We start from the raw sequence: 13176 nt of genomic DNA on the forward strand, positions 1-13176 counted from the left end.
GCAGCATTCTATCGTAAAAGACCACATTAATGTTTCAGATCCACACGCACACACTAAAGTTATGAAGCTTTTACTAACTTTATCAGGCTGTCAATGAGTTGGCTCTATGCAACACATTCATTCTATATTAAACAGATTGCAAGAATGATTTTACCGTAAATGTGGTCTTATCTAGGATAATTGCAAGACCAAATTAAACAAAATGAATTAAAGATAAAGAGGTGAAATATCAATAGTAAAGGAACAATAAGCCACTGAGAATGTGTGGTCCTGTAACAGCATTAATGTACGTCAAGGATTTTAGTTAAAACCTATGCATTACCATTAGTGTGACTTAACACAAATTCTAGCCATAATATCATATACAGTATCATGAAAAATCAGTCCTAATAGGGCTCAAGAAACAAGTTCCAAAGTTTTGGGTAAAATATCTCCAATTAGAGCACTAATTTAACCATAAAAAGTAGAATTGCACTAATAATTTACCAATAGAATGTAATTTGAAATAAGGCATTTAAATATTGTACTAGCTTGGGTGATGATAACCCTGGAAAATAAGGCATGTAAAAGCAATGGCTTGCACTTTGTAAAATGGACTCCAAATTAAATCATTGCTAATACTTTTTCTCTCTTTTAACTTAAGCAAACAAGGTTCTATGAATTATCATAACACATAGATAAAAATTTTTGATTTCAAGTATAGAAAAAAAATATATATGGCTGAATGCACTTGTTAACATATTTGTTGAATGGGTTAATACTTGAAACTGGAATCAATAAAAAATTAAAGGATACTGCGAGCAACAGTAAATGGCTAACCTTTCAACTCTAAAACCATTACATGCGTCAAATAAATTAACACGGAATTAAAAATTTCACATTCACACTAGTATAAAAATAAGATTCTTTCAAAGCTGACAAGTTATATGATACCTAACAACTTGAGCATATAATTATATATAAAAAAAACTAGAGGTCAAAAATGCAAGACTGGCTGCCACAAGATCATTAGAAATATCTTTGTCCCATATAAATCTATGAATGTTTCTGTTGTGGGACCTGTTTTCATTTGTGTTAATAGGCATTTTTATACCTCATTTACTTCTACCTGTCATTATTAATAGGCATTTTATATAATTCATTTCTAATTATCTTTAATTTCATATTTTTAAATACTAGCAAAAAGTATCTTTCTTAAACATATTCAACATATATATATATTTGAAATAGAAAAAAAAAAATAATCTGAGTTTCAAAGCATAGTAACTGTCACATTGAGTACTATATTTTGTATGATGGTTTTCACAAAAAGGCCAAAAGAGAGGATTTCCTTTAAAAGATGATGAAAAGCAGTACTATATTCTTACAAACATAAAATTTTGAAATCTGTTGAAATGGTAGAAGTTATTGCCATCATATATTTTTCCTTCTAACTCGTTTGGTTCCCAAATTTATAAATCCAATGCAAATTACATTTCTATATTTTGATTCTACCTTGGTTTATTTCCTGGTTTAGTGTTGATTGGCAATTTTGTTACTGTAAATTGGGAAGAACTTGTCTTAAATTAGTGTACCTTAATATGAGACAATTTCCTCCTCAATGCATTACAAGAATTTCAAGACCCATAAGGATAAGAACGTGTGCTTGATGGAGACTGATCGTGCAAGAACTTCATGGTTAGTATACTCTATTTTCTCGGTGTCATTACCTCAATATATAACAGCATAATAGGATTGCCCGTAAATAAAAAATCCTTCATATGTAATGTGCAACATAAATATTAGGATTTATCCTGCTATCCACTTCGATATGATGTACTGGGTGTAAAATATTTAAAAAATGTGGGAATTACAGTTTGAAAAATGAATTATACCTTACTTTGAGAGCCTAATTGAATTAACAATAATTTCAGTGGGCAATCCAGTTAAGTAAAAACTCATGAGATACTGTACAGTATAACTTGCTTTTTCAAAAATAATCATTACTATCACTATTAAATAGATAGGACACAACAACATCACAAATTTTAAGTAATTTGTATTTTTCCTAACATACTTACCTCGAACTACTTTCTTAGGAGTACCTGGAAATCTCCTCTCATCCGACCAGAGTTTTGTGTAGTTTACCCTACTTCCGTTTTCTGTGAAGGCTAACCTCAGGTGGAAGGATACGTGCCCTGAGGCTAGTCTCGGGTCAGGGAGCGTGCTAGCTTGGGTCTCGACCCTCAGTAAGTTCTTGGTTGATCAATTACTTAAAGGGTCAGGAAGACACTCGGGGATGGAAGGGCGGGCCATTACCCGAAAGTAGTTCGAGGTAAGTATGTTAGGAAAAATAGAAATTACTTAAAATTTGTGATTTGTTCCAACACGGAAACTTACCTTGAACTACTTTCTTAGGAGACTTACACTAGGAGGTGGGAGTGTCCTTCTTGGCCCCTAGATCTAGCTAAGCAGGATGCAATGGAACCTAGATAGGGGGCTAGGTTCAGAGACGGTCAGAAAACGAAACGTAGGAGAAAACTACACAAAGAGCTCATGTTAGTGTCTATTGTTCGAAGCTCTTGATGAGCATCGAGATATGTCTCGAGGAACCCAGATCGATGCCCTTCAGTAGGAAGACTTGTCCTAAAGCTGCACGGACTCCTTTGATGGCCGGGATAGACACACCGACTACATCCCTGAGATGTACCAGGAAGTCCGCAATGTCCGGAATAGAGGCCCTCAACGGCTTGATGTTTCTGGAGGAGCACCACTTCGTAAAGGTGGTCCACTTAGCCTGGTACACTGCTGCCGATGAACGCCTCAGATATCCCAACATCCTTTCGGCCGTTCTAGCTGAACAGCCTTCCTTCCTCAGAAGACGGTCGATAACCTCCACGCGTGAAGGCGGAGGGATCGAGGATTGTCGTGGAACCTTTGGAAGTGGGGTTGCTGCAGCAGGTCTGGTCTGTCTGGAAGAGGCCACGGAGGAAGACATGCTAGTTCTTTTAGGTCGGCAAACCACTCTCTCCAGCCACCAGGGCGCTACCAAAGTCATCTTTAGGTTGTGGGCCGTCCTCACCCTGTTGAGCACTTGTCTGAGCAAGGCGAAAGGGGGAAAGGCGTATACGTCCAGATTGTCCCACCGGTGTTGAAAGGCATCCTCCAACGCCGCTTTTGGGTCTGGGACAGGAGAACAGAATACGGGGAGTTGTGCGTTCAGCCTTGTTGCGAAGAGATCCATCACTGGCGAACCCCATTTCTGGATGATGAGTTTGGCTACCTCTGAGTGCAGGGTCCACTCGGTTCCCACCGCTTGACCCATCCTGCTAAGCCCGTCGGCCAGGATGTTTCTTTTCCCTGGAATGAACCTCGCTGCAATCGTGATCTGTTCTGTCGTGGCCCAATCCAGAAGTTCTAATGTGAGATCGCACAGCTCCCTCGACTTCAGTCCTCCCTGCTGCTTTATGTATGCTACTACTGTGGCGTTGTCGCACATCAACGACACAGTGTTTCCCCGTAGAAGGTCGACGAACTGTAGGCACGCCTTTCGAACCGCCCTCATCTCCAGGATATTTATGTGTTGTGCCTTTTCTTCCTCCGTCCAACTGCCTCTTGCTGACTTAACGAGGAGATGGGCAACCCATCCCTCCTTGGAAGCGTCTGTGAAGAGAAGCATCTCGGGGGGCTCGTCTGCAAAGGGCATCCCCTTGAGGGTGTTTGTCCGGTCTAGCCACCACACTAGGACTTCTTCCGTTTCCAGGAGAACTGGAACCACCTTGTGGGGGGAATCCGTCTGGTTCCAGAGTTCCTTCAAGTTCCATTGGACGCTCCTGAGCTTGAGTCTCCCCTGGGGAACCAGTTTCTCCAATGACACGAGGTGACCTATTAACCTCTGCCAGTCCTTTGCTCTCCTGGGTGGTCCCGCCAAGAAGGGGCGGAGGATTTTGTCCAAGTTGGTCAGCCTCTCTTCCGACGGAAAGGCTCTCACTAGACGGGAATCCAGGACCATCCCTAGATAAGTCATCCTGGTGGAGGGTGACAGATGAGACTTCTCCAGGTTGATGGTGATGCCTAGAATCTTGCAGAACTGCAGAAGCTTCGCACCTTGATCCCTCAAAACTTCCTCTGAGGATGAAAGGAGCAACCAGACGTCTAGGTAACAAATCAGGTGGATGCCCCGTTCGTGAGCCCACACTGAGACTGTCGCGAAGATCCTCGTGAAGACCTGAGGCGCTGTGGATAGTCCGAAGCAAAGGGACCTGAACTACAAGGTCTGGGCACCCCACTTCACCCGAAGGTACTTCCTGCTGGAGGGGTGGACTGGGATTTGAAAATAAGCGTCCTTGAGGTCTATGGACATCATGAAGTCCCCTTCCCTCAAGGACTCTAGGACCGACTTCAGGGTATCCATCATGAAGTTGCTTTCTCCACCAGGAAGAGCCGACTGTAGAAGCCCGGGCCCGGGTCCCATACCGTTTCCATTGCTCCCTTCGCCATCATCGTGGAAACTTCCTCTTGTAAGGCTGTTCTCAAGGGGTCCTTGGGAGCCAATCACTCCGCCCGAATGGCCGGGATCAGGGGCGGAGGTTCTGCCAGAAACGGTAACCTGTACTCCTCCTTCAACACTGTTACTGTCCACGGGTCTGCTCCGTGGTTTTTCCATGCTTGCCAAAAAAGTCTGAGGCATCCCCCCACCTGAGGCTTGGGCAGGAGTAGGGGGCCTCTCTCCCTATCTTCTTCTGGAGGAACGACCTGTATGCCCCCTCCTGGAGGCCGAGAAGGAAGTTCTAAAGGAGGCTGGGGATGATGCTGCTCCCCTACGGGAGGGCTGAGACGGCTGTGACCAAGGAGCAGCTGGGGAGTCTCTCCTGTGCTGGCTAGACGAGGCTCGAGGAGTAGCAGGACCATTGGACGCGGGCCTCCTGTGGATGGGCCTCCTCGGTGCTTGAGGTCTAGGAGCACTCACCTCCTTCCTCTTCAAGACCTTCTCCATGATCTCTTCTGCCTCCTTCAGGGGAAAGAGGATGTCTTCCCATAGGGGCAGGCTTCTCAGGGCCCTTGCTTCCCTGTCCGGTATCCTCCTCGACAGCTTGCTCAGGACAGTGTCTCTCCTCCTGAGTACCCAGTTGGCTGATTGGGCTAGGGACTGGTAGGCCAAGAACTTTAATGCCCTACCGCCCGAGATGATTAGCTCCTTCAGGAGAGCCTGGTTCCCCGGAACTGAAAGGTCATAGGAGGATTGAACACTTACGAGAGTGGAGGCCCACCAATCTAGCCAAGAGGCGATGTTCGCAAGGTCTTTTGCCATCTCCTCCATCATAGTCGCCTCTGACTGGGAGAAGCAGATTGGGGCTGATGAGGCCCTGTCTTCCAGGGCCCCTTGGCCTAAAACTTCGAGGGAGGGTTCCAACTTGCAGGCCCCTTGACGTTGACCCTCCGGATGGTAGAATTTACTCTGGGACCTCAGTCCCTGGAGCAACTTCGAGGAGCTCTGAGACTTAGGGGCCTCTACATTGCCAGAAACAATCTTGTTGACGTGAACTCTACCGAGCCTCATGTCTCTGGCCACTGGAAGAGCCAACGGAGCCCTCCGCTGGGTGGGGGCCTCCATTAGTCTATTGAGGCTAGAGCGCCAGGGATCCTCGTCGGAGGGTTCAGGCTCCTCAATGCGATGGTGTCGTCTAATGAGGCCTATCACCCTCCTGTAAGCCGAGTCCTCCGCTGGGGCGCCCTCCACATCGTCGTCGATGTCCTCCGTCTGGCGGCCTACTTCTCTAGAGGGAATCCCACAGGCGGATGCCTCCGCGTAAGGCTCTGGATGCAGGACGGGCATTGCCGTGGCGGCGAGGGGCTCCGTCCTGTCTGTCTGTCTTTAGTCATGGAGGACGCGGCTTCCGTGGGCTTGCCCGACGGAGGAAGCCGTCTCTCCTTCTCCAGGGTCCGTGGTGCCACTTTTGAGGGCATGACGAGGCTGCCCGTCCGAGGGGGCGACTCCCTCCGCTGGGCGGATTGAGTCGGAACCCTCGCGGTCCGTGAGGCCGGGTCCCTCCGTGGTTCTAGCTTGTGGCTGGAGGAGAACCTTCCTGGAGACTTGTCTCTGGGTCGCCAGCCTGAAGTGCTCAGGACCAAAGTAAGGTCCACGAGCTTACTGTGGGGGATGACCACCCATTCCTCCTCTGGTGATCTGCTCCTCCTGAATTTTCTCCTAGGAGACCTGGAGCGCCTCCTCCCATGTCGAGACCTGGAACGTGACTCAGAACGGAGTGCCTCCTCCGGGATCTCTCACGCTTCCGTCGGGAATTCCTCCGGTTTTCTCCTTCCGAGGAATAGGGGGTTGTAGCAACTGATGAATCGGAGGACTCTTTATTACCCGTCCGAGAGGCCGGGGCCCGGAGAGTGGTCGTCTGAACGGCTTGTTGTCCTACGGAGAGCGCGGGCTGCAGGAACACTTCCGGAACTGACGACGGCGGTGCTGGGGGAGAGCATGAAAGTTCTACGTTGGGGAACCAGGATCCGAGGCCTTCCTCCAACCTCAACGGGGACCTACAGGGCATCCTAGGAGGGACCCATTCAAGGGTATCTGCCGCCGGTGAGTCTTCCTTCTCTGGGGTGCCTTCAGCTGCGGAGGTACCTGAAAAACCTGCCCATGAAGCGGGCGAAGAGACAGGGACAGTTTTACTCCACATGGGGTCATCCGAAGAGACTTGACCCGCGTGCACCAGGGCATCGTCTCTAGGACCCCCACTAAACTTACCTTCAGGTCCCCCACTTGGCTGGAAAGATGCTGCTACCCCACTATCATGGATAAAAGACTTAGGGAAGAACCTCTGGCTTCTTCCCCGCAACGGACTTACCTCGACGGTCCTTCTGGAGACGTAAAGGGCGAAGAGGTGCTAGCCTTCTTGGGCGAACGCTTGGCAGACTTCTTTCTCTTGGAACTGAATCGTACCCACTGGACTTCACTCCAAGAAATGCACTCCGGACACGTGTCCGACGGAGAACACACTCTACCCCTGCACGACGAGCACAAGGAATGAGGGTCTACCTCCGGCTTAGAAAGAAACGCACCACACGATTTCCCGGCTCTAGGCCCAGGACAACGGCGGGGATGCTCCATCACGCACTATCGCAACACCGCAAGACACAGGAACGCAGCGGGAAAGGGTAATAAGGACAAGGATAACACGTGAGAACACAAGGGAAGGATAAGGTAACCACACGGGGACACAAAGGGAAAGCACAGGATACCACGTGGGAACCACGCGGGGGACAATGGAAGTCGGGGACACAAAGGGTCGCACTGAGATAAGGAGAGCGTCGAGATGATATCACGACGCGACCAGAGAACTTACTGAGGGTCGGGACCCAAGCTAGCACGCTCCCTGACCCGAGACTAGCCTCAGGGCACGTATCCTTCCGCCTGAGGTTAGCCTTCACAGAAAATGGAAGTAGGGTAAACAACACAAAACTCTGGTCAGATGAGAGGAGATTTCCAGGTACTCCTAAGAAAGTAGTTCGAGGTAAGTTTCCGTGTTGGAACAAACTCAAATTAATAAATATAGAAAATCAAACACAACAATATACTGTAAACCAGATGGGAATTTGAACTAAATATCATCAGACTTCAAGGGGCATTAGTTTGTTGAGTGTGGTGGGAAAAGTGTATGGTAGAGTACTGATTAAAAGGATTAAGGATAAAACAGAGAATGCCATCTTAGAAGTACAGGGTGGTTTTAGAAGATGTAGGTGTTGTACGAGTCAGTTTTTAGTTAGGCAGATATGCGAGAAATATTTAGCAAAAGGTAAGGATGTGTATGTTGCGTTTATGGATCTGGAGAAAGCGTATGATACAGTTGATAGGGAAGCAATGTGAAATAAGATGAGGTTATATGGAGTTGGTGGAAGGTTGTTGCAAGCTGTGAAAAATTTCTACAAAGGTAGTAAAGCATGCGTTAGGATAGGAAATTAAGTGAGCGATTGGTTTCCAGTGAGAGTGGGACTGAGACAGGGATGTGTGATGACACCTTGGTTGTTTAACTTGTATGTTGATGGAGTGGTGAGAGAGGTGAATGCTCGAGTGCTTGGACGAGGATTGAAACTGGTAGACGGGAATGACCATGAATGGGAGGTAAATCAGTTGTTGTTTGCGGATGATACTGTTCTGGTTGCAGACGCGTAAGAGAAGCTTGGCCGATTACTGACAGAATTTGGAAGGGTGTGTGAGAGAAGGAAGTTGAGAGTTAAAGTGGGTAAGAGTAAGGTTATGAGATGTACGAGAAGGGAAGGTGGTGCGAGGTTGAATGTCATGTTGAATATAGAGTTACTTGAGGAGGTGGATCAGTTTAAATACTTGGGGTCTGTTGTTGCAGCAAATGGTGGAGTGGAAGCAGATGTATGTCAGAGAGTGAATAAAGGATGCAAAGTGTTGGGGGCAGTTAAGGGAGTAGTAAAAAATAGAGGGTTGGGCATGAATGTAAAGAGAGTTCTGTATGAGAAAGTGATTGTACCAACTGTGATGTATGGATCGGAGTTGTGGGGAATGAAAGTGACGGAGAGACAGAAATTGAATGTGTTTGAGATGAAGTGTCTAAGGAATATGGCTGGTGTATCTCGAGTAGATAGGGTTAGGAACGAAGTAGTGAGGGTGAGAACAGGTGTAAGAAATGAGTTAGCAGCTAGAGTGGATATGAATGTGTTGAGGTGGTTTGGCCATGTTGAGAGAATGGAAAATGGCTGTCTGCTAAAGAAGGTGATGAATGCAAGAGTTGATGGGAGAAGTACAAGAGGAAGGCCAAGGTTTGGGTGGATGGATGGAGTGAAGGAAGCTCTGGGTGATAGGAGGATAGATATGAGAGAGGCAAGAGAGCGTGCTAGAAATAGGAATGAATGGTGGGCGATTGTGACGCAGTTCCGGTAGGCCCTGCTGCTTCCTCCGGTGCCTTGGATGACCGCAAAGGTAGCAGCAGTAGGGGATTCAGTGTTAATAAGCTTCATCTGTGGTGGATGACGGGGAAGGGTGGGCTGTGGCACTCCTAGCAGTACCAGCCGAACTCGGTTGAGTCCCTTGTCAGGCTGGGAGGAACGTAGAGAGGAGAGCTCCCCCTTTTTTGTTTCATTTGTTTGATGTTGGCTACCCCCCAAAATTGGGGGAAGTGTCTTGGTATATGTATGTATGTATCATTAGACTTATTATAGTTAAGGGGCCCGGCCAGTACTGTAAGCCAATATGTGGGGGTATAAGACAAAAATTGGAAAATCCTGAAACATTCACTGAGCTTTGTATGGCAATGGAGAATGCGATTACAAAATATTTTGTCAAAATTTCTCTTACTTTCATAGTTACAGGGTAATTAGTAAAAGTAACTTAATAAACCAAAAACATTGATCCCTACAAGAAAATGCAGTATTTCTTATCGTAAATTTTGATAATTATTACCTTTTAATATAAAACAAATTGTGAGCAACGGCATTTGTATAGATTCCACGAGTCAAGACGGTTAGTTATAAGTTATGATTACACCCTTCAGTCCTAGCACAAACCTCAAAGAGAGTACACATTTGAGTTTGACCTCTGACCTTCGCTCGTTTTAACGTCGCTTTCTTGATTTTGGCAAGAATTTCATCATGCCAATGAGGAAAAGACAAATTCAACATCTCTCTAACATAAGGAAGAAGAAAATTTGCTCTTATTAATAAGAGCTCAGAAGTAGGTAATATCGGCGATATTGGCGGAGTTAGTGAAGGAGAGAGAGAGAGCGTGCTGTGGATGAATGAGCGACCAAGAGCCTAAAGAAGCAAGATATTGAGCAAAGATATCTTCATTTATGATTAAATTATGATAAATAACATTGTTTTGATTTATTAATATTTGAAAAGGAACATAAAATTCATAATAATAAGGATTTATCAATATTATATTAAAAATACTCGAAAAAACTTTGAATGCCCGTATCTCAAAACTATACTTATTGACCTTCAAATTCTATCTTCTCCCTTAGTTTTAAATATATAGCATTGGTTTATAACTTAGATAGACATTATAAAACCATCAAATTGAGCTCTTTTTTCCAATTTTTCTTTTCCTATTTTTTTTTATCTTTCTTTTTTCCCCTGATTTACAGTTTATTTTTTTACCATAATGAAAAAATTCATATCTAGCAAAAAACATTACTTAGAAAAAACTATTTGATTTGAGGTCTACATCACAATTTCAGGATAAATCGCCCTCGAAACGCAAAACCGAAGGTCAGAGGCAAAAATCCTATGCAGTTTGGAAATGTCCTACGTCACTTTATTAAGTGGTATGAATATCAAAGTCCTGTCCATAAAAAATGGCATTAGCCAGCCGGCCCCCTTAAAGAATGACAGCAATGAAGAAAAAACTTGTGGAAATTTCCCTCTATAAAAATGACAGGAAATGAAATGATAATTTTAATTTCACCAACTCTTGTTCCTCTTATTTTTTCTTTAAACTCAGACCTATGCAAGTTTTACGTTTCAGTTTGTGGTTGCATTATTAAATTAGATTTCATCTATAACAAATCATTACCCTCTTCAAATAACAGATAGTCATTAAAGTTAAATTGTACATGGCTTAATTTCATATTATTTTGAATACTTCTTTAACTACATCTGAACACCAAAAATAATTGTTTTACAATATAGTTGCAGAAGTACTAAAATGTTCTACATGTTTGAAATACTCAACAAAAATATGAATGGTGACATTGTTATTGTTAAATAAAATATTCAAGGCATAATATACTGTAGTTTTCAGAATTGCCTATATTTTTATGTTAATGCATCTTTCTTTTGAAGAATTGGAACTACATTTTTCATTAACAGAATTAAATAAATTGCACCTTACTTTTTCCAATTTACACTAAGTTAAATTCTGAATATTGTTCAAAATGTTAGGCAATCAAAAGTTTTGCGCCTCAGTCTTATGAGTTAAACTAGGTAAATCCAATTAAATTTCAATACACAAACTTCAATTCCTAATTGTCAAATAGGAGAATTATATTTTGTCAAGAATAAGTACTAGCTATTTCTCCACAAGTCAAAATTTTTATAATTCTGTTACTTACCGTCTTCCATCCTTCAAAATATGCTCAACACATAGATGAAAGCTAACATTTACTGTAATTAATGCCCTAATAGTGTGTGCAATAATAGGGACTTATCTTGTCCCTATTTTTGTAAAATTAAGCACCAATATGAGAATTTGTGGCTACATTTCATATCTTAACAAATATAGTTCAGTACCTTACACATGGAGCCATTGGAATTGCTGTATTAATTTAACGGTCACAAATAATTTGTTTCACAAGAGAACTTGTTATAGTTATTTGGAATTAAAAGTTGAAATAATTTAAAAAGTAAAATACAGCTTGGATAAAATTTTTTAAAAATAAATAAAAATCATGACAATCGTAAATCTGCCTTCAAATAAAAAAGCTAAAACATAATTACTAACCTTGACAATGTTTCACGTCAGCAATGTGATGGTGTGAAACATCTTATATAAAGTACTTAGTGAAATAAATAAGTAATCACAGTATGCGACACTAAGTAACAAATATTTTAGATGTAGATAGTATCTACAAAAGAGATTCATCTTAAAATCCTGTCAACTACATTCACACACTATTGCACAAAAGGTATAGTTCAATCAGTGAATAATCCACACAACACACACACACAGTAGTGAACTATCTTTCTAAACAGTTGATGTCTGGGCTGGCTTTAGCAATTCTGGTCTTGGCGGTTCCTTTCTTCGGAAGGTAATCCAAGAATATACTATACTGCCACACACACTGAAAAGAAACAATAGAAATACTTGGAAATAGTACAAGGAAAATGATGGAAAAACTCTGAATCAGATAAAGAAACACCCAGTGCCAGTTTATCGCTGTTAAAACTAACACTGGAGAACAAATGAGTGGCAAGAAACAATACTGGTATTGTTTTAAACAACTTGGGTGCACGATAGTTTGAGCCCAGTCATAAAAATATAGTAAAACCATTTACAATGAATTTAATCAAAGATCACTGATGTTCCTCCAGGATACCACCTATGCTAAAATAAAAACCTGTGTTTGTATAAAAAAAAGAATACCGACACAAACTTTTTATATATTTGTATAAAAACATTTCTTACCATGGTACAAAACTCCAAATCTCCCTATGGTGAAAGTATTGGCTATTATTTCCATCAAGTGTGGGGGGGAGGGGATTATTAAGCCAAACTACTCATACGTAGCTGGCTTGAATAAATTTGGGAAGATATAAAATAATAAATCTAGTGATAAAAAAGAAAAAAATTTGCAATAAATATTAATTTTAACTTTATTTACTAAATTGTTCCTTAAAACTGAAAAAATAGAAATTCTCAGAATCTGATGAAATGTAAGATAAAATTTTCTTATCAAAACAAAATTCTTTTTCATATATACAGTGCATTCACAAAAAACGTCTAATCATCAAAATGCAACCTTGCTAAAATAGCTTCAGCTTTATCTTTCTTCTCTGATGATTCCCTTAGCGAAATAATTGGTTTGATTTGTTTAAATTTATTCTATGACCCATTATTCACAAAGTGCTATTTCATTACAGTATTATAAAATGCTTTATTGTGATTACATTGTCCTTAATGGGGAGTCTAATGACAACTTATTGAAAGTTATGTTGGCCAAGGAACAGAATATTTCAATATTTACCCCTTGAGAATAGAATTTGTTAAGGTCTTTAATATATTTGTAATACCAGGAACTCTTTTTGTTACCTTTGAAGGCTTCTATGGCACTCAATTCATTAAATATGACAAAATTGAGATTCTCCCTATCTTCAATTGTTTAACAGCATTAAAATAATTGTTAGGAAAATGGCTGATAGTTCAGATGTAAATATTGTTCTGATGCTTCAGTAGGTAATGGGAACCAACTAATTTTGTTTGATGATACTACAGTGCTACCAGCATCCTATCATAGATTTAGAACCTTAAGTATATACTGTATAGCATAGTGAGACCCTTTCCTTTGAATATGTTCCAAGGTACACGTATATTGTTTATGGTGATTCAGAGTAGTTATATTTCTTTGATTAATAAAAAAGATGGGAGCATATTCCTATTTTCTTTGATACAAAGTAGAAGAAAAGAAAAAGGTTGATTAAGGGTCTTCCTGATGTTTGTGG

The 13176-nt window shown here is 42.2% G+C and overlaps 1 protein-coding gene across 3 annotated transcripts in view; it reads right to left on the reverse strand.

Annotated features, from left to right (window-relative positions):
• Positions 1 to 10292: 10292 nt before the first annotated feature.
• Positions 10293 to 13176, reverse strand: part of frc (fringe connection) — a 292532-nt gene continuing 289648 nt past the window's right edge. For all 3 annotated transcript variants that reach the window (XM_068366665.1, XM_068366664.1, XM_068366663.1), the window contains exon 8: positions 10293 to 11798. In XM_068366665.1, coding sequence (XP_068222766.1) covers positions 11702 to 11798 — 97 coding nt within the window. In that variant the 3' untranslated portion in view covers positions 10293 to 11701. The remainder of the gene's footprint in view (positions 11799 to 13176) is intronic.

This window comes from Palaemon carinicauda, chromosome 44, assembly GCF_036898095.1.
Source record: "Palaemon carinicauda isolate YSFRI2023 chromosome 44, ASM3689809v2, whole genome shotgun sequence".
NCBI classification, from domain to species: domain Eukaryota; kingdom Metazoa; phylum Arthropoda; class Malacostraca; order Decapoda; family Palaemonidae; genus Palaemon; species Palaemon carinicauda.